This window comes from Nesoenas mayeri, assembly GCF_963082525.1.
Source record: "Nesoenas mayeri genome assembly, chromosome: 15".
In the NCBI taxonomy this organism is placed as follows: Eukaryota; Metazoa; Chordata; class Aves; order Columbiformes; family Columbidae; genus Nesoenas; species Nesoenas mayeri.
In genome coordinates this window covers 2,768,632-2,792,526 of record NC_137559.1, presented here as the reverse complement: position 1 = coordinate 2,792,526, position 23,895 = coordinate 2,768,632, and the positions used below count along the sequence as shown (strand labels likewise).

The following is a 23,895-nucleotide window of genomic DNA, read 5'->3' as shown; positions in this document are numbered from 1 at the left end:
GACTGTCGCGAAGGTGGGGGCGTGGTCAAAAGGCGGGGGGCGTGGCTTAGAGGGCAGGCGGGCGGTGCGACGGGAGATGTTCAACCCGCAGGGCGCCGCCGCGGTGTCCCGGGTTGTGGTGTCTGCGGCGGCTGCTCTCCGGGCCGTGCTCTGCCCGAGGTTGTCCCCGCGCTCCCGGGCGGCTCGTTCCAAGGGCGGGTCCGCAGCCCACCGGGATCTCCTGCCCCTCGGGGCCGCTTGGCGGCGCTCGCGCCCTGCAGCAGGGTCGGGGCCCCGCGCCGCCGCGCGCCTGGTTGCCATGGCTTCCGCAACCCGGAAGTGCCGCGGGGTGGAGGCCGGTGCTCAGCCCGGGCCGCCGCGGCCGCCCCCCAGCCCCGCTGCTCACTGGGGCCTCCCCGCCGCCCTCCCGCCATGGCCCGGGGGGCCGGCGAGGCGGCCGCGGAGGGGGATCTGGTAAGGAGCAGGCGGTGGGGAGGAGAAGGAGAAGGAGGAGGAGGCCCGGGGCCTGCCTGGGAAACACTCCCGCGGGGCGGGGCAAAGCCTGGGCCCCCTCGGGCTCGCCAGGCCGGCGAGGCGGTGGCTGAGAAGGGGAGGAGGACGGCTTCGATCTGTCTGCAGCTCGCTGGGTTCTGCCCGTGTCTTGCCTGGCCGGTAGCACCGGAGTGTCTCGGGGGCGAGGGGAGCAGTCGCTTCCCTCCCCTGGGCAGCCAGATAAAAGTTTTGAGGCCCTTTGCTGGGAGCCACCATGTTCTCTTGTCTGTTGTAGGTGGCTCTTGTTGGGCCTGTTTTGCAGGGGGGAAGGTGCTCTGAAGGTTTCTCAGGACTGGGGTGTTTTTGTTACATATTTATATCCTGGTGAATGTTTTGTTGTTCCCATATCCGATCAGGGCTGGGTGCCTTCCCCGTGCTCTGATTACTGTGCGATAGCTGCAGTTAGGTACAGAGATCTCCCAGAGTGGTAAAAATGCCTTAAATAACAAAACAAAAATAATCTGTGTGCTACAAGGGACATTACCTCAGGAAATTAAAAACTATATTGCATGGTGTGTGAGGTGTAAACCTTCTTGCTCTCAGCCGGTGCAAAAAGCTGTTTAACTTGCTCTGTTGTTGTCAATTCCAGCTCCCATCAGCCAGGGTCCTCAAAATGCTTCACCCCACCCCGTCTGGTGCGGTGCATCTCTCCAAAGGATGGTGCTGTGGCTGTTAGCACCATGGAGTCAGCAACAAGTGAAAATGTTCTTCCTGAGAGAGCTGCATACATTCAGATAATTTGAAAGGAGAATGGAAGTTTTCCTTCTGCTGTAGATATCCTCACATTTGAGAAGCAGGGAAACTTGTCAACTCATTCTGAGGAAAAAATTAACCACTTTGGATTCCTTGGTTTGGGGTTTTTTCCTCAGCTTGATTACTTATCCAGTCGATTTTACTGAACATTCCCATAGCATTGCAAGGGTAGGAGCAAGTGAGTGAGGAAGGGGACAGATAGATGAGTTGCTGCCTGACTCCTACTGATGGAGGAATTCATGCAGAACCAGCACCATGGCACATGGGGCACCTGAAGGTTCAGCTGTTGTCATGTTGTGCACTAAAGTCTCTGTGGCTTGAGTCTGAAGTGACTTGCACTCTGTCACACAGAACATTTGTGTTAGAACAAATGATAGTGGTTTTTGCAACAGTGGTGACACATTTACCACTTGAATACATTATGCTCAAACTTTATTATGATAGTAACAGGATATGAAGTTTTCTGGACGTGTATTATAACCAATTACTTAACACCAAATATCACAGTTTATGTCTCTGTTTCCCAGGGAGATGACAGCCTGTCTGTGATAACCTGTGAATCGGATACGGAAAAGGTGAGTTTTATTAGTGATTAATGGCACGCTGCTGGTGAATACCATAAAAGGGCCCTCACCGTGTTCTTGCACATCCACATGATGCTGCCTGATCAACAAGACACCGTTCAGAGAACTAACAATGTTATTTGAACATAGTTTGATTTAAAAGCCTCCTCTAATTCCAGATGTAATTCTGGCTTCCGAGTTCTCAGCACTGGGAGATACAAATTATGTTTGGCTTCATTTTGCTTTTCTATCAAGTTACTGACCTAAGTAATCATTTTAGAGAGTTTTAATGCAATTGAGTAAGTCTTTCCTTTAGCTAAATGGTTCCACAGATCAGCTTCTACTCTCTGATGATCTTGAATTTGCTGCTACTCATATTTAATCCTGATGGGGAAGATCTTGGTGTTCAGAGCATGAATAGACTACTTTTTATCTGTAGTGTCAAACTTTGATAGGTACCAACTTAATTCTCGTGACCACTGCTCTGGCCAAATCTGCATATACGTAATGCTATTATTTTTCTTTCCTACACAGACTATTTTGTGTTATTAGAAGACATGATCCTCATACAAAATGTAGCTTGAAGCCAATTTTAAGATTATATGCTGAAATCTTTGAAGAGTGGAATATTGTAAATACATAAAACAATTCCTTTTTTCTTCCAGAAATTGAAGAAGAAAATTTTTCACAAGCCTCCAAAATCACCAAGTAAGTGTTCCAAAGTTTTTTCTTCTGCTTCTGTTATTGCAGAACAAGATAGATTTATGGGAAACAAAACCTGGATAAGAGACCAAAAGAGTTTTTTTGAATTTTTGTGACCTTGAGCTTGCTAAGGCAACACTGAGATCTTTTCTTTTGTTACAGAGTCCCCATACAGCTCTAGCACACAACTGTACCCTAAAAAAGCTGCACTTTGGCGATCTCTGCAGGGAACAGGCAGCGCATGTCTCGAGAGTGCAGCTGTAAAAAACCCAAGGCAGATGTGGCTGGGATCACTGAAACAAGGTATTAGTATGGAAACTTCATCTGCATATATGGATAAAATTCAGTGCTGTGGACAGCTTAACATATAAAATCATAAAAAATAGATTTGTATTTGATTATAGGCAACATAGGAAGTCATTTCACTCTTATTAGGGTGGTTGGAATCATCTGATCTTCAGCACTGGAATTTATAGAGGGAAGTAATTAACAGCAGCTGGAGCTTTCTTTGTTGCATTTGCTCAGAATAAATCCACAAATTGAATTCACAATCATCCCTGATTTCTGCATTTTTATTCCATTTTTTTGGCAGGAATGAGCCATCCTCTAAAATCAGATGTTGACATGCGAACTAACGTTTCTAGTAGCACCCCAGAATATTTGAAGGAAGCTCTGGGAATGAAGAAGCCAAAACATTCCCGTTCTTCTAGTAATGGTAAACTACGTAATGGTGTGGCAGATCAAAGTTAATGATATTTTTTTCTGTGTAAAAACACACGTTGTTTAAGAGCTTAGCTTTAGTAAAGTGAGAACCATTTCAGCTTAGCTTGTATTAAAATACATGTGTCAAAATACGATCTGAGGTACATTTTGAGATTTCTAAATTGGATAAGACAGGGGTTTCCAATTTTTTTTTTGAGCAATGAATCACTATTAGCTTTCAGAACTTCTTGCAAATTGACATGCATTTGCAGCTGAAAACGTTGCAGATATAATACAGTTCAATGGGCCAGCTGTAGACAATTTATTGTGACTTTGCAAAACATAGTTTAGGAACCATTGATAGAAACCATCTGCTTGCCTGAAATTCTGTGTAATTGATTCCTTTTACTTCTCTAGAATGTGTTTTTTCATGTGGTTGTGAGACTAAAATCAATTGAGTTTCATGAGAAGAGCAAAATTTAAAACTTTTATTCTGCTTTTGTTAAAGCAGAACTGTAAACTTAAAAATTCCACTTCCGTTTAAAATTACACTTATTGTTGGTAATATGCAGGTTCTGACAACTTTAAAAGATGATGGATTTTTACACATTAGGTGTAAACAGAAAAATGTACTGTGGACATTTTTTTTTTAGAAATCTTTTGTAAATAATTGATTTGTTGGGATGAGAAGATTACAGTCTTCTGTGAAGTGTGTATTTCTTGAGACTGATATTTTAATCTAGCACCAGAGAAGTAATTAGGAGAAATTTGCTGTGAAGTCTGGCAGAAGTTTCATACAGTGACATTTCCATTTCACCTCCATTTCTAAAATTAATTTCCTTGCTGATTTTTTCTTCTTCTAAAAAGAAAAAGAGAGAGCCTACTTTCCAGTTTAGTGCTGTTCTAGATATGTTCTTTTAACTGTAAGTTTTCTGGTTAATTAAAAATACCTCCTTCAGATCTGCTTGTTTTACATACAATTTTTTGTAGGCTATGTTCCTGGAACTCCTGACTACAAAGAAAAAGAAGATATGTATGATGAAATTATAGAACTGAAGAAGGTACAGTCTCTCTGACAATCACATAGGAAGTCTTAGTGTCGCTCCATCCACCTGTAGATGTCCAGGCCTTATTGGTTCAGAATACTTTGGTTTCTACAATTGCGACATCCACCTTTTCTTTGAATTTGTAACGTAAGGCTAAACTAAACTTGTGTCTGTTAAAGGCAATTTCATTGTTCTTATGGTGTGATAGATACTTCTGAGTACTGGATGTGGAAGCCTTGAAGTATACCCAGTCCTGAACCCCAGCCATGGCCCTAGCTGGACACTGAAAAGGTTCATTGTGTTTGGATTCTTTGTCCTTCCACCTCCTTTTTTTATTTTTTAATTTTTATTTTCCTTTCCTGGTCGTTACCCATCACATTTTAACAATTTAACAGTGCAGTGGATGAAAGGTGAGGACTGGGCATGTTGAACGTAAGGGATACCTGCAGACAGATATCTTGGCTGTTGTAGATCATTTGTGCAAGGTTGCCTTTCTGTTAAACCTGTTTGTTTTATCTTTACACTGTCACCTCCCTTATCTGTCAGTATCTGTCAGCCCTGGTCCAGCGTGATGGTCTCTTTTTTTTATTTTATTTCTTTTGCTTCATTCTGACCATTGTAATTGAATTGTTATTGACATCAAAACATGTTTCCCTGTGAAAACTCAGTGTGTTTCTGTTTCTGAAATGTGGATATGATTTTTCTCCCCTCTTTTAGACAATACAAGCTCAGAAAAACGAGGGAGATCGAATGAAAACGAAGCTCCGTCGACTAGAAGAAGAGAATAATAGAAAGAATAAACAGATTGAACAGCTGTTGGATCCTTCCAAGGTGACTATTTCTTGGGGGGGATAAAAATAGGGTGAGGATGCTGAGCAGTGTGATCCTTTTCTCCTTGTCTCTCTAGGTTTCAGGACTGTAGTGTGTTGGCTACTAGGAATGATGAGCTTGAATACGAGAAGTGGTTGGTTGGTTGGTGTTAAGGGATTTCTGTTTTACGTATCTCAGCTCAACGTTCCAGCTGAGTTCAAAGGAAGATCATGCCATGCCGTACAAATAAGTTTATTTAGCAAAGATACTTTTCATTTCTGAAGGTAAAATGAAACGGTTGTCTCTTCAGCGGTGCACCTGCTGAATATGCTGCCTGAGAGCAGAAGGGAGTTAACCTCTTGCATGGTGCCTGATGCATGTGGTCCTGAACTAGGAAGCAAAAGATGAGTCTTATTGTCAAACCCACGAGGCTGAGAAGCATTTAGGGTCATAGTTAGAAGACCTGAATTTCTGGTGGTTGTCATTTTCTGTATGTGGATGTACATCTTGGGAGAAGTGTGCTAATATAAAACAATGAATGTAGGGACTTCAGAACTTAGGCTGTTGGACTGTGACATGACTGTGGAATTAGTAGATTAGAAAATTCTGTGGAAAGAGCCAGCAGTAGAAGAAAGTGGCAAGATTGGTCACTTGTTTTGTTTTATCTTGCAGGGCTCTGAGCTGGCACGAGCTTTGTCAGAAAAGAGGACTGATAATGGATGGGTAATAGTTTCTTCATTACCTTTTGCTATCCTTTTGGTTTTTTTCCTCTCACTGAGCTGAAACACTACTGATTAATATAAATAAAATGAAGTAAGAAAGAGTAGGCAATTAGGGAATCACATAACCATTATTTCTATAATAAGAAACCAGTAACAAAGATCTGGAATGAACATTATTTTAAGCTAGCTGTCTTTGTCACTGTCTCAAACATGTTCATGGAGTATTCTCCCTGTTACTTGCTGCTTTGAATTTAGTAGGGTAATGGACAGAGTTGTTTTTATTTAATGATTGTGTATAAATATTCTTAAGCTAGTTAAGTTATTACAGACATAAGTTAGGGATCTGGGTTCGTGAGTGTTTTCTTTGTCACAGGGTAGCAGACCCTTTACCAAGTACCAAAGTAAGTAGGAGTAAGTATATCTGATTAGGTGCAATTTATGGTGACCGGACAAGATGATGGAGAAAGAGAACTTCCGTGAAGAGATGGGTTATTCCAGTGCTCATGAATTCTTTGTCCTTTCTGTAGGTGGTTAATGGATTAAAGCAGAAGATTCTCAAGCTAGAACAACAGTGCAAGGAGAAAGACAACACTATTAAGTATGACTTTGGGAGGGGTAGCAGCTTGTATTGGATGAGATAATAAAGGGAATGTGAAATCTATGTTATTTTTCATCCATATTCTTCTGTTCCTTAAGGTGTTTTAATGAACTCTGAGAACATGTTAGCAATTAGGACCCCCCCACCCAGGAACTATAAACCAACAGGTATTGCAGTGTCTTTGCTTGTCTGACTGGTTTATTTTTTTTGTATTATTCTATTTTCAGCAAATTCCAGGCAGACATTAAGACCACTAATTTGGAAGAAGTGAGGATAGCTATGGAAACCTACTATGAAGAGGTACGTCTGACAGGTCCTTCAGTGTGCATATAGGAAAGGAAGTTGTTGTTGAGTCAAAGTATAAATGGAATGTTTTGGATAGGTTTCTTACAGCTCAGCTGCACCTCTCATTGCAATCAGATTTTCATAGATATTCTCATAGCTTCAACTATATACACACTGAAAAATGCTTTTTCTTCAATAAGTTGAGTGTGTTAACCAAAAAGAGGAAATAAAGAAACTAATGTACATCTGTAAGTGTAGTGTCTAGATGAAAGCCAGTACAACAGTAGCCTGATTTTCAGTGATGGCATCATTGCCTCTGCTGCTACCCGGAGAGTGTCGTTCTAATGGACGAATGTGTTGCGTTAGCAATGCCAGCTTCCACAGCTAGCTCCTTAATGGAATCTATATTTCATATTTTACAGGTTCATCGTCTCCAACTCCTGCTGGCAAAATCTGAGACTATGAGGAAAAAGTATGTTTAATTCTTTTGAGGCAAATGTTTGCATAGGATGTGCTAGATATATCACTCATATACTGTAATTGATGTAAAACAGCTACATGGGAACAGTTTATTTTGTCATTTGGATTGCTGGATTTGCTTTTTTGGTACTGCTTTGGTTGGCTTCACAGCCTTGGCATATGTTTTAGTCATGTCTATTTTTCTTGTAGATAGATCATTTTGTGGATGTGGAAGAGTGGTAGAGCTATTTGAAAAGTACGGGAAAGCTCTGAAAACTTATCTCTGTTAAATAAAATCCCATCTTCACACCTATTCTGACATCAGTGGTGATTGAAATAAACTCGCTAGATGTTTGGCATATTACTCTTGAGTCAGTTCTGCACTTTGCTCTAGGATTTATGCTGGAAAATAAGGTATTTTGGAGTAAACATTATTTTCCTGTGGTACAGAGAGACAGATCCACAGCTCAGGGTAGCTTTTGTGAGCTATCAGTGAGCGGCACTAGTCAGACACTGTCAGAGAAGCTCATACCAGCGCTTGTCACCAGTGTGTGGGTGTATATCCAGTGGTAAAAGGTCTATAGAGGAAATAAAAATCAAAGGCAAAAGATAAAGCTCCAGTAGGAGAGCAAAGCAAAAGCATCTCTGCAAGTGAGTATTAGTTGCACTGAGAAGAGGATAATAGTCTTGTGGGACAGGAAAATTTGTTACTACACCACTTCTAAAATAGGCTCACCCTCCGAGTGTTAAATCTTAATTTTGGATGTAATTATTTAGATTGATAGAAACACGTGAGAATTCTTTATGGGTCGTTATGTGTACTACTTGTGTTTCTCTAATTCACTGTCTCTTGTGGACTGAAAACTGCAATTTGTTTTGTCAGTGTTTAAAAACAAAGGTCTCTTTAGGCTCATGCAGGCAGTGACTAGCCTCTTGAGGCTGTAAGCCATCACACCCAATTTATTTACAGGTGAAAACGAGCCTTCAGGTCTCTTCCTTGTCCTCATTTATTCATAGCTTCAAAAAAGAGTGGTCAGGGCAGTCTCTCTCCATTATGTGACTGTCAGTCTCTTCTTGAGAGGCCAAACACTGAAATAATAAATGATGTTGAAGGTCACGACTCTGGCACATAGAAAGAGTTGTAGGAGACTGTTTCTTTCATGGTGCTTGTTTCCATTATTTCTGGCTGAAATGAATGGCATTTAGCTCCTCTTTTTCAGTGTTAAAGCTGAAATATGATTATTTACATGAAACTAGGCAGCGTTTCAGGTCCTCAAAATGGTCTGCAATTCTTTCTGCCCAAAGTAATGGCACTCAGTGATAAAGTTATGATTTCTGTCATTTCTGTCACTTGCTGGTTTTGGTGATGTGTTTTGGGGTTTGTTTTTACTATTTTTTTCCCCCTCCTGCCTGGGCCAGCTGTATGAATAGTTACCCATGACATATGGACAGTCTTATTTGTAATTTTTTATGGCCTCATTTCCTTTTAATTTCCAAAAGGTAGATTAGATTCATTTTTTGCTCTGATAGGCTAATTGTAGACTGTCTTCCCCTGTACCTTGGGATTATTCCAGTGGATGAGATGTAAGATTCCTTCACAAACTCTTCTGTGATTGTCATTGGCAGTGGCATTTGTCCAAAAGTCGTTCCATCACTTATTTCAGACATTTGTTTCCAAAATAACTTTTAAAGAATTTTCTCACAGCAATAAAGAACAAGTATTTCATCTCACTAGAAATCCATTTCATGAACAGGCTTTACAACTTTCTGTGTCTAGAAGCTGAGTTTTCTTCCCCCTTTTATTAGAAAAATTAAAAAGGCTGAATCACTGTAATATACTTAAAACAGTTTTAACACATAGCAGGCTTTCCCTTTTCCAATGCCTTTTATTCCCATCACATCAACATTAACTGTATTGTTCAAATCTGTTTTAAATCTCCATCGATTGAAATGTATCTTAAATGAAGAAGGAAATTCCTCTGGGGTTTACTTTCACAGGAATAGTTTCTTTTACATTAGAGCAGCACTCACAGTTATCTGAAAATACACTTGTGTGTTAGATTTGTTTGAGAGTTATTCCATCTATGTATAGCCCCCTCTCTCTCTCTCAGTTTCAATCTATTTGTTAAGTGAAAGAAAGCAATTCAGAACACGCAGGTTAGCTTTCCGTGCCAAACAGTTTTTTGGAGGAGTCTCCCAATTGACTGAAGATAAGTGTTTTTAAATTAGTGGTCCATAGAGCGCTGGTAAAGTATTATAAGGCTGGTTAACAAAACAAATAGAAAACCAAATAAGTAAAACTCGTAGAAGCACCCTTGTTTATGTGTTAATGCAACAGAGCAGGGGAGGAATTAGAAGTAATAAGTGAACTTTCAACGTTTCTAAGTATCTTCTTTCTCTGGTGCAAATTAAAATAATTGTCAAAGTGTAGAGCGTGATGCTCTTTGCATGTTTTTTTTCCTAAAAGAATAGGTAACTCCTCAAGTAAAAAATGTTGAGAAACGCTACTGTGGTGAGCTGAGACAGTTAATTAGCCAGCTGACTTGAATAGGGAGGCTGTTCCACTCTTTTTAATGTTGCTTCTTTGTTCTCTGCTTTTAAGTTAACTTTCTGGTTTTGACCCTGTTTCCAAGTACAGAGGGCAGAGATACCCAAAAACGACTCAAGACACTGAATGCTGCTGTCCTGAGGTTATCCAGGAACATCACGGAGTTGCAGAATGAGAATCGGAGGCTGAAGGAAGATCTAGATCATGTACTGAGCAGTTCTTCTCCTTCCAGTAAAACAAAAAGTATGTGCTGAAAAGTTGGTGAACGTGAGGCAAGGGATTTAAGTACATTTGAAAGATGTGGCTGAGAGGAGGGCCCTACAATGGTAGAAATAACTGAGTTATTGCAAAAGGTGAAGATTCAGGAGGGTAAAAGGTTGGAATGAGAAGTTTCTTACAGGCATCTCTCTCTGACTTTGGGATATGCTGCTCCAGTCAGACCTGGGTTTCCTTTATTATTATCATCCCTGAGAATTCTGCGCTGGAATCGCTTGAAGATTTAACATTAAGCAAGAAAACTGGTTTTCAGTTGTTTTAAACTGATGAATGTGAATGGTTTGTATTGATTTCTGTGCTAATTGCTGTAGAAGTTAGATATTTTAAAACCATTCTCATTCTGCATATTTAAAGTTGGGGTTCAGAAGTTTCAAAAAGCAAGAACGATGTTGACTAACTGATATAGTTTCGTGTTTAAAGCTTTGTTATTGTATTTAGATTATAGCGAGTGGAGCAAACAGAGGCTGGTGAGGCGGATCTTGGAACTAGAAAAAGTAAGTATTTATAATTATGTGGCCATCTTACCTGTCTTTGAGCAGCAAATGCAGAACTACTGGCTTGTGCTCATGGCATGTAGTCCTTCAGTGTACCAGCCCTGTGCATTCTGGCTCATACATGTAAACTGATGTCTGTACCGTGTGCCCTTCCTCCCTTTTTTATTTTCTCATACTCGTTACATATAGATGCACATTTTAGAATTAACTTCCATTTGATCTTTTCTTGTGGCCTAAATAAAATCATTTTATGCTAAATTTAATTTTCTTCTTTTTTTTTGGTGCCAATTTATCCTGTTTAGAAAGTCTGTGCCATGGAGAACACCAGGGTGTCGTCAGCAGATAGTGAGTCGTCACAGTCGCTTGCTGCGTCATCTTCGCCTTCTGTAGACCTGGACCATCCAGCCCCTCAACAGGTAGACCACGCTGAGGAATGTCGGCACCTCCGAGGGCTGGTGAAGAAACTGAAGAGTGATAGGGAGACGCTTCAAAATCTCCTGCTCAGTAAAGAGTAAGTGCGACTTTTGTCCAAGGTGATGTTCTTTTGCAGGGGTCAATTATTTAATTGTTTCCTATCACACTATGAAACAACATAATAAGTCTTTCATGCTTTCAGCAAGAAAATGAGTTTTGAGGGTCCTTTCAGCTTTCAGTTCAAAAGCTTCTTCTAGTCCTCCTAGTGTTGTAAAACTACATTGCAGGAAAAAAAGCTGGTGAGAGGATGGAAAATAAGAATTTCTGCTTGTTTTTAACACATTTTTCAAGGCGTAATTTTTTGCCAACCACACTGAACAGCCTTGGAAGGGTTATATGTCACTTTACGCAGTACTTCTTGCAAGTATTTTGTCCTGATCTACCCCTTCCTCCGTCTAAGCCTGCCTTCTGCCCTGTGACGCACTGTGACTTCTTTTCTCCCCAGTAAGCAATTGATCTGCAATTTGTGTTGCCTGGACTTGTTTGGTGTGTCAGTGCACGAGGGCCAGCAGGTTAATCTGATGATGAGCAGAGATGCACACACCACTATGTGCTGTTGAGAAGACGCTCTGCCTCCTGCGTCAACGCACCTCTGAACACAAATGCATAGCGAGAGCACAGGAAGAGGCCTTTTCCTTCTGAACGATGTCTGCTTGCATTTTGCTTTGTTTAAAAGGCAAAAGTAAACGTTTGGTTACTTTACAAATTTGAGAACCTATTTTGTGTAGAAGTTTAAACAAAAAATAACTTTGAAGTATGCATGTCTTAAGTATTGCTTAATTTCCTTATACCTATATAGATTAGATATCAAGCAGTTACTGCAGGCTAAGGCTGAATTGGAGCTGGAGCTGCAGAAGTGGCAGAATAAGAAGGAAGAAAAGACTACAGAAGAGCAGACTTTAAGGTATCGGATTTTGTATTAGAAGATCCTTTCAGAACCAAAAAAAAAACCTGTTGAAGTATAATTCTCTTTTGAAGTGGCTCAAAATCCATAGGAACCCATCTGAGCAGCAGGAAACTGGGAATTCATTTAAGCAGAACTGTTTTGGAGGGATGGAGTAAGTTACTAAGAGAAGAATTCTATAGGTTTTAGAGGAAGTGGAAGACTAAGTAGTATAGATTATAATAAAAATTAATAAGATAAATGGAAAAAGAAAGTTACCATGTTGCGCTCAGAGACATTTTTTTCGTCTAAGAAAATACTGTAGTATCTTTACCTTACCTTAGCCTGCGCTTCTAGACCACTGCCAATATACCAGTCTATTTACTTCATGTATTCTGTAGGATTGATAATAATCCCGTGCAAAGGTGGCAAAAAGAAAAAAAGTGATATAATGATTTCATTATTGCTTTGTCAGAAAGGACTCTGCTACAGTTTCGTATTTGTCAGTCATCAGATCTAGATGCATTTTTAATAGTATCAAGGGTGCCATTGTAACCTTGGGCGCTTTTTGTTTCTTTCCCCCTCCAAATGGTAACACACAACTGCACTATTACAACTTAGTAACAGACATGGAACATCAGTTCTTATGAGAACATGTAATGTGTTATCCTGAGAAGCTTCCCACTTTGGCCTTTAAAAAACCGAAGCACATAGTTCTGGTACATCCAAAGCAGGAGCAACAGAAAGTTTCTAGTTATAATCATGTTTGCTTTTCCAGGCATAGTGAAGAAATCCAGAACCTGACACTAAAAGTAGAGAAGTTGGAGTCAAAATTGGAGGAAGAGAAGAGACAAATGGCCAAAGATGCAATGGAAAAGCTTAATAAGGTACAGACATATGTTTGTGTTTGGTTGGTAACTTGTGGTGTGTTGTGTTTTGTTTTGTTTCCCCTTGAATCTAACTAAAATATTGCAAATTGAGCTAATAGTCTAAATAGCTCCTAGCTCTGTCTTTTCAGGGAGGCATTAAATCTTGTCATAGAGATTTTGAGTGGCAGTTAGTTCCCAGCGTTTTTTGATAAATTGTTTCAATAATTAACCCTGCGTTGCAGTGGTATTTTTTGGAGCTGTTCTCTTAGTGATTATCTGCCCCACCGTTGTTTCTTTTCTTATTAAGTGGAACATTGCAGAAAGCTTACACTTTTAAACATTTAGGGCTTTTTGCCTTTTTAAGAGGCAAAAAAAAATATACCTTCTTATAACATCTGAACCCACTAGCTAATTTCAATCCAATTTTGCACAGCTAGGGAGGTGTTGCAGGAGTTGACAGTTAAATAAAGGGTAGAGACACAGGTAAGTGTGCTCACTGGCAAAAAGCCTTTCTCAATGGTTTTTGTGCTGGTCGTGTAATCAGGGCACATGCGCTGTCTGGTCTGAAAATATTCCTTAGCCTTTCTGTTTGGAGGATGGAAGCTGGGTGCTTTTTCATGGGATGTAGAGCACTATTCCACAGCTGATGGGATACAATATCCGAGTAAAGAATTATCTAACGTGTCAATACAATAAAATAAACCTTTATCCCATTTGAACTGAAGCTTTTCTAGAGTTGAGGTGTTCATAACTACTTCTTTCTGGATTTTCCGATAGCCAATAAATATATTTGTGCATCTGTTAATCCTGGCCAGTCTTAAATGGACTCTGTAGTCAGTTTTTCATGAAATATGACTGAATTTGGTATCTTTGCCATCTTCCATCCCTCTGCCAAATGTTGTAAGTGCCCAGTAGAGACAAATGGGCACTGGCAGACGTGCTTTCACATGCATTGTGGTTGTGTTAATCTCATTTCACTAAAAAATAGTTGAAAGTTATTACTGGGGATTTTGATCATTTGTACTTAAAAATAAATAGACCATGAAATACAGGTAGTAAAAAATAGGAATAAAAATGTCCACTAGCTTAAGAGGGTGCTGGTTTTTAATACACTGTGCGATTCTTTAGATTCTTTATTGTGTCTTATAGGCTGATGGATGCTAGATGATGTTTCGAGTACCAAATAACTCGAGTCTTTAAAACCAGCCAGCAAACTGCTCCTTTTTTTCTCTGCAGGCTATATATATTCTTGGCCAGTAACCACCCACTTATTGAAATGTTCCAATTCTTTCTAATTATCACTAAGTTCCTACCAATTTTTCATTTTAATAGTAGGTTTTCATTTTTAACATAACATGATCCATTTGCTAGACTTAAGCCTGTAACTCAGTGTTTTTAGGTTATAAATAAATCCTTTTCACAGAATCAAGAGGTTTTTTTCTGAGTCTATCAAATCTCTTGTTCCTCTACTTAGAATTTTACACCAACAAATTAAATTAGTCTTTTAAAATTGCAGTTAACTTTTGTTTGGCAAGTGAGGTATGACAATTAGTAAGGGATAATTAGAGATCAAAAGGATCAGATGGTGAGGGGTGGAATATGCAACCATACCTCAGAAGAAATAACTCGAACAAAATCTTGTTTTGTTCTTGGTTTCTTTCTTTTTCCTCTAATTAATTTCTTCAAGATGGAAGAGTAGAGTCGTGCCAATTTACACAAGCTGTCTGTCTTGTTGTCATATGATGACCAACTCATCAGTAAGCTTCAACAGATGATTATGGGGCTACATTTGCCAGGATAAGACGTGAGAGAGCTCCCCAGTCTTTCCTGGAGAAGAGCTGCAGAATGAGTTATGCTGACATTTGTACTCAGTCTGTCAATAACACACAAAACATTTGTGATCAACATTTATGATCAGTGGGTTCCACTCTTGGAGCTCTTATTGCTCTTGCAGTGCATAGAAAAAGAGGATTATGTGTAAATGAAAACCTTTCCATTCCCATGCTGAGCTAGCAGCTAAAATGGGAACAGGAACGTGTTTCACTTTAATGCTCATCTAGATGATGAATTTGACCATGAGCAATATTCAGAACCAAGTTTCTCCTTTAACTTCCACTCTGCAGGCAGGATGAACATTTAACGACTCTGGTGTTGATTTTTCTGAGTCATTTGTAACCTGTTTCCCTCATAGAATTCCAACTTGCGTCTTTAGTGTGCTAAGTTAAAGCTTTTCCTTTGCAGTCTTTACCAGTCTGCACGGTTAAAGGCAAAGATGATCATAGGAAGGAACAAGCAGCCAAAATCATCCAGAGACAGTGGAAGATGTATCGAAACAAGGTGAGATTCTCCTGTCAGGGAGCAGTGAGGAATCCTCCTCTGAATCCTGCTCCTGTTCTAGCATCTCAGTAACCTGCTGCTGGGCTGCAGGAGCTGCAGCAGTGCTTCCCAGTATGATTCCTTACCACCATCTTCTCTTCCACTGATTGTGTTGAAGTTCTCCCTACTGCTTTTTTTTGCCTTTGCTGCTTAATACCATGTTGTTTCTGCTGCAGGAAAGCCAGTTTCTTAATGAGGGAGTCTGGGTGAGCAGAGAAACCAAGGAAGCATTGTGGTGCTTGAAGCAGCTGCTTTTTCCCCTTGGAGTATGACCAAGAAATTAAATTCCTCTTGCAGAAATCCTTCAAACAATGCAGGAAGTTTCATGTATTGAGTTACACTCAGCTAGGATAAAATGATCTAGAAAAAGATCTGTTAACCTTAAATTTTGTTCTATATGCAACAGCATAAAGCTCATTTTTCCATGTATAGGACATATAGTGTGAGGTGGGCCTTGGAATTGCTTCTTGGAAAACTAAAGACAAAAAGAACTATCCACACATCTTTCAAAGATGAAAAGCTTTTTTTTCCTTAAGTTTGTTGTTTGAGTTTTCAGAGGGAGGCGGGACAGGTATTTTCTGTGTGTTTTAATTGGTGGGAAAAATTTGGAAAATCTTTATTAGATAAAACTTGTATATATTTGTGCCATTAACTTAGACATTTTTCATTTCAGAAAGAAGAAATTGCTCTGGATGAGGTGAGCATGTTTTATGACACCCAATAAAACAGTAAAACGTTTACTTTGTATGAAAGCACAAACAAATAACTGTATTTTTCAAGAGGTTATATTGTAATATGAGCTGTTGTACCAAGATCGTGTTTGTTCTCCGGGCTGGCTCGTGATCTTCCTTCTGACATCCTGGTTTTGTTGGATATATCTTGTCCAATTGTTCCTCTTTCAGTCTCAGATTTTCTGTACTTGGTACCTTCTGCAAGATAAATCCTTTTGAAAATTTTGAATAAAATCTGTTACAAACAGACAGGAAGGTTTTTCTATATTGGATAATTCTGATGATGCTTTCATTTTCACTATGATGAGAGTTCAGAAAGATTCAAAGTAGGAATTCAAAGCCTTTGCTAGGGAAAAACGTCTCTGAGTATTATCAAGAAATTGACTTTGACAAACTTATCGCTTTTCAATAAATGTTTTGCACAAAAGATTATTAAACTGTTTTTCAAATAGCATAATGTAGCATCTTACATTTGTTTCTTCCAGAACATCAACAATCCTACTTTCAGAAATTAGAACAAATTCTAACTCTATAATGCAAACATGGTGTTTTACATCTAGGTGCTTTTTGTTGAGAAGGATCTAGGAAAATCTCCAAGTAGAGAGGAAAGACTTATGTTCAGTGTAATCACAATGGTCTGCCGGACTTGGCTTGGTTTCTGATTGTACCAGAGCATCACAGAGTGTGCTGGGTAGCCAGAATCTAATATGGGAATGGGACCATGTTGCTCTATTTGTGAAATACAGGCTAGTGTTGGCAGCTAGAACTTAACTGCATTTGATAGGATCCATCATGAACACCTCCCAAATTGAATTTAAACCATGGAGAGGTGTATGTCTATTGGTTGTCATGGGCTGGGCATTCTCTGGATTGCAGCAGAGTTCCGGTGAAGTAACGGGGATGTGTGCGTATCCTTTAAACATAACAAAATGGCAAGACATTAAAGGGTTTCCATTGCACAGGGAGAAGTTCTTTTTCCCCATGTGGCTCTTCCCTCTAGAGTCCTGTTTTGATTTAGAACGGCCATCTTTCAAAGGAGCTAACATCTTTCTTTCCCTGCTAGGCAGTTGTTACGCTTCAGGCAGCTTTCAGAGGACATTTAGCTCGACAGAAACTGCTACTGAATAACAGAATGAATGATGCAAAATCTCACAACAAGGTAATTGTTGGGGCAAATGGGTATCCAGGAATGCCATGATGCTTACTGTGTAAAGTACTGTAATTCCAGATTTAATTCTCTGAATCACCCAGTGATGTTGTTTTAATGCACTGGTTGGCAGCACCTCTGTAATTGCAGAAAGATACTGAACTCGTGCTCTGGTCTCCCTTTCCATCTTTAGCTTACAGCTTTTCTCAGAAGTAAAGCTGTAACTTCTCTACATTATGGACTGTAACTAGGTCTCCTCTCTTTTTCTGGTTCTCACATCAGCTAATAATGTAGCCTTTAACTCTTTAATTCAGAATGCTATTGAAAACCACTTGCTCTCAAGCGTTCACTGAATCACTGTAGTAATAGACAAACCTTTGTCACTGAAGTTCAGAAATAAACATTTGGAAGGCAGCTTCGATTGGATTGAAAAGTGAAGGAGTCTTGTGTGTGACATGCTCAACCAAAGACTTAGTGTCCTGTCATGTCAAACTCACTCCAGATTACTCAGTTCTGAATATGAAAAAAATCACTTACCAAACATACATTTAGTTTCTGTAAATCATTTGCCAACTTATATGAACATCCTTTGGACCTTTAGCAAGCTGGAGTTAATTTGTAATTCTCCACCCAGGTTGTCCTTTATGTGCACTTCTCTTTCAGTAAATTGGCCCACTGTAGTAGGACTGAATACTTCTGCTTGATACAAGCAGAAGATACATCCATCATGAAGGCTGCCTTATCTCCTTCGACTTCAAAAGGTTTCCTTCCTGGAAAATAAATGAACTTTCCTTGCAGGTGTCTTCTCTTTCATTAATTGAGTACAGATGCTTCAGAGCTTGTATGATGATCAGATTTGCATTTCCTGCTGATTTAGTCTTATAGAACCTTAAAGATGGCAGACCAAAAGATGGGAATATTTGCTCTACTACCACTTTCATGATCAGGAACAAAGTTGTGAAAGCTTCTGTACAATCTATAAAAGGTCAGGTTTTTTTAATCTGATTGCTTTGCAGATCTCCTCCATGTCTCCTGTGTCGAGCTCCTTGAGCTTGTCTTCTGATTGTGAAGAGGAAGATGAGATTGTGACATTCATCCAGTCCATTTTCAGGGCTCACTTAGCACGAACAGTGCTGCTTGAGGGGAGGTAAGTGAAAAATAGGTATTTCTACAATATGCAGTAGCAAATTTGTTTTTATTCAGGAGAGGGGTCATATTTTATAGAATTTTAGTGTGGGTTCCTTGGCAGAGAAGGAGAACAAGGCCATTCTCCAAGTTCCAGGAAAGACAAGGGAGAGCTTGCTTTTGAGAAAACGCAAAGGGTACGCAACTAAAAGGGTTTCTTGTTGCAGCAGTAGTCTTCCCATATCCTGTTGCATGTTCTCTTCTGTAGCAATGAGGCAAAAGTGAAGTAAAATAGTTAGTATTTGCCAAAAAAAAATGTTGCTATCGGACTGATTGCTAGTACACTCACTTAATATTAGTGAATCTGAAGCCCTGACCTGGAAAAGAGAAGGGTCATGTGGAGGAAGAACAGAGAAGGGGTAGAATACTGTCCTGTATACAGTCTAGTAGTGACTTAGCTCGGGAGGAATGCAGTGATTTTGGTGGCTGTGTCTTGAAAAATACTTCCTTTCTCTCCAGGGTTTACTGCTCCAAAGTCTGTAATATTGGCTGGCATAGTTACAAGGAGACCTACATAGTTGTCACCTCACTTTAGCGTTCCCAGTTCACTCCTGCAGTGATAAGCTTTTACCTCGTGGAGGCTAGCAACACAAGAAACTCTTCTGCATGCCCTCTAAAGACAGAGTGCAGTTCCTGTTCTGTGCCTCACGCTCTGCAGTGTGTCTTTTTGCAGGCCTTCTGTGTCCAGTGCACCAAGTGAGAAAGCAGATTCTGCAGTTTACATTACCGAGAAGAAACCGGTCTCAGCAGCACTCCAGAGACCTCCTTCAATCTTCACGTCATCTCTTCCTGGTAATCTCATTTCCCTCTGTGTTCAGTTTTGTGTGGGTACACATACAGTTTTATAGAGAACATCTGCACATACACACACACATGCAAATGTATACTAGTCTTTGTGTGTGTTCTTTTAATTTGATGTTGTGTTGCTTATGCTGGCAAATGCAGTCCCTTAAATATAAAGTAAAAGCTTTGACAGTATGAGTACCAGCCTCCCCGCAGTGCTTTGCCTGCCTGTCACAACTGTGGTATTGGAAGGTCTCTCTCTGGTGCGAGTGGTAATTATTTAAGGGACACGGTGTTCTCCTGTATTGCCCCTCTACTCTTTTTCAATCCCCCCGGCCCTGTAGCTGTAGTACGGTACTTTCCACTATGTTTTGGGCCCAAAGCCATAGACAAGCCAAGAGCATTTTCACCATCCTGACTCAGTTCCTGAGGGGGACAGACATCTGATAAAAAGAACCATCCTAGTCAGCCACATGCATTTAGTCCCATTTTTACTGAAGTCTTCAGTTGCTGCAGTAAGAGGAAAAATGAAGTCCCAGATAACCTTGCCAACTAGTGCTACTATAATACAAACTGGGAAAATGTCTTTCTTTTTTTATGGCTCTTAGGCCGTTTGGTTTCCTCCTTGAATTCTTCATCGCTACTTGTGAGGAGTGAAAGCCAAAGAGGCTTTTAAGAGGATGTTAGAAGTACCTTGTAGGAAAGGCAAAACAATGATGCAGATGAGACAACCTTAGACATGCAGCCTAAAAGGAGTTAAAAAACAAACTGGAAAAGGTTGATTCTAACCAGAGTGAGATTTTTAGGCTTTTATGGACCAGCTGGAGAAAAAAAGAGCAACTTTGAGGGTGACCTGAGAAACATTGACTTGTTTTTTGTCAGTGAAAACCTGACAGTCTCTGCAGAGTCACTCAGAAATAACATGCTGTAAGCAGCTGAGGCTGTTCCGCTAAGATACAAGATGGGGAATAAGCCAGATTTGCAAGGGTTGTGAATACAGAATTACCCTTCAGGGAAGGAAAATGTGTTTAAGAAACTTTGCTGTATTCCATATTCAGGAGCGTATTTGTGAACAAGTAGGTGACGCTCACTTCTGAAGATGTTACTGTTTTGAGTGATTTTTAGTTATGTCTAGTGACAGTATCCGGGGGAAAATAAGTGCTGCAGCATCCTGTTTTGCCTGGGCTCAACTGCAGTGGTCATTGTTGGTATGGTCAGTCTAAACCCAGAGAAAATCTATTGTGAAATTCCACCCAAAGAGAAAGAATCACTTAAAGATAATGCTTTGTGCTTCTGAAGTGCTTCTAAGACCCAAAGAAGGATGTAATATGAAACTGGTCTGGTAAACACAATAGTATGAATACTAATAGAGCACAGTCACTGTCTAGCTACGAAATCTCCAAAGCTCAATTTTGTTGCAGATTATGATGACAAAGTGATGAGTGAAGAAGTTCTGGGAAGAATTTATATTGGAAAGGAAAGAGAGGACACGATAAGTATTCAAACTTTCTTCCTTGCAGTCCTCTTCTGGTGAATATCAAAAAAGAGGTTACAACCAGGTTATATTTGCTGCTGATTTTAAGATTATGGGAGACGTCTTCAAAATCTGGGATGAGGGTAGAATGTATCTCAGTAGCTTGTGAAGAGACAAACTGGATTTGCTGATGTAAAAATCCACTACCAAAATTGGGTTTTGATGTAATGTATTTCACTGGTCATCCTGCAGCTTGGAAAGTACATGAGACAAGTACCAAGTAGGAAAGGCAAGACAAGGAGCTTGTTTAACAGCTGAGTGATTTAAAGCAATCAAATTCCTTTAGCTTTAAATCATCCAGCTGTGGAACAGGCTCTTGCTTCATTTCTCCCAAGTCCAAACTTGCCTTTCATGACCTTTACATCTTGCAGTGATCTTAAACTTTCACTGAAAGTATATATTGCAATAAGTCATTTAATTTCCCTAGCCTTTCAGCATTATTTTGAGAGTAATGGGAAAGATTAAAATGTTTTTCAAAGAACCTTATATATCTGCCAGAGTAAATTTATGTCATCCTGGCCTAGCATTGCAGCCTTTTAATTCCTTCTTTGCATCAGGTTAGATGTCTCGTTGCTGTTTTGGTTTGGGTTGGTTGTTTGGTTGGTTTTTGTTGTTATTATTTGTTGTCATGGTGGTTTGTGGGTTTTTTTAAAGTGGTGCAGCATTCAGTGCTGCTTTGCTTGTCTTCAGAATGTGGACAGTATTCGGAGATTTGTAAAGCCATTCCTGCTGCTTCCCATGAAATTGAACAGATAATAACAATTCAGTCTGTGAAACTTGGGATCTTGTTTCTTTCTGCCAGGTGAGCGGCAGGAAGGAAGAATATGTTCTGTACATGCAAAGCAATCTTGAATAAGGGCAGCATTTCTCCCTGCATATCACTAGCCACTCTGGATACAACTCTTAACTTCATTTGAGGTTTTTTTGAAATCATAATGAATTTACATACAACCCATTACTCTAATCAGCGCTTGCCCCTTCACAAGAACAAATTGAAGTATATTAAACTGAAAATGAGGACAAGAAAACCTCCAACATCAAGAGCAGGATATAATCAAGAGTGACTTAGACAGTATTAAGCTATTTCATATACAATATCTGTTTATAGTTGGAGTTGCATCTTCTGGTTGTCATGCCTGCCTCTGGAAGTTCTCTTTGCTCATCCTTATCACCAGTATTACTGGCTCATAAATCTTCCTGAACAACTCTTTACGTTATTTGGTGACTGATGCAGAGAAGAATTTCACTTAACTAGAAAGTCATGTTTCTTTGCCTCTGTAGATCGAGGTCAATGTCATGGCCTCCCTGCATTCCTCTTTACCATTCACAGGCCGTCTGTCTGTCAATCTTTTTCTATTTCTGGGCTGGCTGCGGCCCCCTTTCTTTATTCCACATTCCAGCTGCTGTCTGTGCCTCCTCTTCCATACCACAAGGTTTTTTTCCTGAGTCAGGACCCTCTTATTTCCCTATGAGACCCGTGGCATGGATGTTCTTCTCCCCAGGTAATATTCTCATCGTGCTGTCTGTTTTCCTTTCCATTTCAGTGTCAATCTCAGTGTAGGCTTCTTACTTGGCTGTTTCCTCTTTCTGCCCTGGGTCTTCTTGATTTGTTTTCTTCTCTGGCAGACAGTGTTTTCAGAGAATTGATATTTTAAACTGAAAAATAAGTGGAGCTGAGGGGAGGATATTGGGCTAGGAGGTATTAATAGCTGTCATCATTTCGTTCATAGATCTCTTGCAGAGGAGGGGGATACAAGCTGGTGCTTCTGCTCATCAGGTGTTAGGGGCCTTGTATGTAATGGTTTTAGCTTTCTGATCTTCCAGTATTTACTGAAATTGTTAGGGTTCTATACATTTGTGCCCTGAACATTTCTTCAAATGGTGGAATCAATGAGCTGCATCAAATGATGCATCCAGAAAAACAGGCAAGAAGCAAAAGAAAACAAAACACCCAACAAACAAACAAAACACGACACAAAAATCCCCCACACAACAACTGCAACAAACCAGAATCATTTTTCTTGTCATAAAGTAAGGTAGTCCAGCATGTGAATAATATTTTTAGTATTTTACAGATAAAAGTATGAAATACAATCACTGAGAGCGTGTATCCTTTTCTTTCCTCACTGATTTTCGTTTTCTCTATTTATATCTGACTGAAGTTCTCATTATGACCTTTCTGCTTAGCTTAAGCTTGCTTGAGTCAATTTTTCCTTTTCTGGCCATCTAATAAATATTTCTTTTTATGACCTGAAATGGCTTCAGTATCGAATTGCTTTATGTTGCGGTGCGGAACCACTGGCAAAGATTTAAAGACAATAAGACAAATCATGCGTGGTCAGTATGTCAACTTAACGCTTGCCACGTGTGCTTTTTCATTAAAGAGGGATGGGAATAGTCATATGCAGAAAAAGATAGAGCAGAGTTATTCATAACTGTAGGTAATTCTGGAAACTTAATGGCTCAGAGAATATTACACTTCTCACAAGGGCTTGTTGTTTTGTCAATGTTGTTTATTGATGACCTTGTTTCCTTTGTAATTATTTCAGCCAGGTCCTCTGAGCAGCGGTCGCAGCCCCCTCCTCTGTCTGCGGACGAAGCGCACTCAGACGATTCAGATGATATTGTTATTGTGTCGCCGTTGTTGCAGATGAAGAAAAACTACGCCCACTTTTAAGTTTTGGTAACAGACTCTGGTGATCTTGAGTTATTTGATTCACAAAATTATTCGTAGCAAGATAAAGCATATCAAAGATGAACAAAGGGGGAAGGAATATCAGCCCCTTTTTAATGACAGTTGTCATTATTTCAGCTATATATCAGACTTCATGGCTAAAAGCCACTGACTGACTGTTAACCTGGTATGCAGAGAGTTTGGATTTAAAAACTAAAACAGAACACTTGAGAGTTTTGTCTCACAGTGAGGATTATAAATTCAACTGCCAAATTTAAATGAAAGCAATAAAGCCTTAAGCTATTTCCTGTCAAACAAAGTTTTGGTTCAGGTTGACTAAAATAATTCATTTAATTGGAAAGTTGTTAATGACATGGCTTCAATTTTCAGCCTGTCTACATGAAGGGGAACAGCTTGTGTTTCTTACCAGGTCCTCTCTATTTAAAAATTTTACTGTATCGTATTTTAATATCTTTGTTTATTTTCATACTGAACACTTACAGTCTGCGCAGACCTTGTAAAGGCTTTTAGAAAGCCATTTCCTTGTCATAGGGCTATTCTAGGGCTACTATATCAGCAGGGTTTTCTTATTTATTGCTTTTTCCAAGTGTGCTTGCTATGATCTGTGTAGTACCATTTTGTATTGGAAATGTCCAATCGTATCATAAATTTTTGTATTTGTCAGCGAAGGTGTGTAACAGCAGGAGCGTTCTGCGAAGGATGCCCTTGTGACTCCTTTCTCTGCTTCCC

General features: G+C 39.8%; 1 protein-coding gene across 5 annotated transcripts; it reads left to right on the top strand.

Moving 5' to 3' along the window:
- The first annotated feature begins 329 nt into the window (after positions 1 to 329).
- IQCE (IQ motif containing E) lies at positions 330 to 23,895 on the top strand. 5 transcript variants are annotated; one of them, XM_080354047.1, is made up of 23 exons: positions 330 to 453; positions 1,812 to 1,859; positions 2,513 to 2,555; positions 2,712 to 2,858; positions 3,142 to 3,264; positions 4,242 to 4,312; positions 5,015 to 5,128; positions 5,780 to 5,830; positions 6,357 to 6,427; positions 6,655 to 6,727; positions 7,135 to 7,184; positions 9,805 to 9,962; positions 10,434 to 10,489; positions 10,792 to 11,000; positions 11,763 to 11,867; positions 12,625 to 12,733; positions 14,957 to 15,052; positions 15,765 to 15,788; positions 16,886 to 16,981; positions 17,986 to 18,116; positions 18,813 to 18,946; positions 23,021 to 23,154; positions 23,836 to 23,895. In XM_080354047.1, the coding sequence occupies exons 1-22, from the start codon at positions 412 to 414 to the stop codon at positions 23,146 to 23,148; spliced, it is 2,079 nt and encodes a 692-aa protein (XP_080210173.1). In that variant the 5' UTR covers positions 330 to 411; the 3' UTR covers positions 23,149 to 23,154; positions 23,836 to 23,895. The 5 variants fall into 5 exon arrangements, with proteins under 5 accessions (XP_080210173.1, XP_080210171.1, XP_080210170.1 ...); XM_080354045.1 differs by lacking the exon at positions 23,836 to 23,895 and having other exon boundaries at positions 2,712 to 2,852; positions 18,828 to 18,946; positions 23,021 to 23,653; XM_080354044.1 differs by lacking the exon at positions 23,836 to 23,895 and having other exon boundaries at positions 2,712 to 2,852; positions 23,021 to 23,653.

Coding starts and splice junctions, on each gene's coding strand:
- IQCE (XM_080354047.1), top strand. CDS start 412: ATGGCCCGGGGGGCCGGCGAGGCGGCCGCGGAGGGGGATCTG. Junction 5,129..5,779: donor AGCTGTTGGATCCTTCCAAG/GTGACTATTTCT, acceptor TTTATCTTGCAG/GGCTCTGAGCTGGCACGAGC. Junction 6,428..6,654: donor GAGAAAGACAACACTATTAA/GTATGACTTTGG, acceptor TTCTATTTTCAG/CAAATTCCAGGCAGACATTA.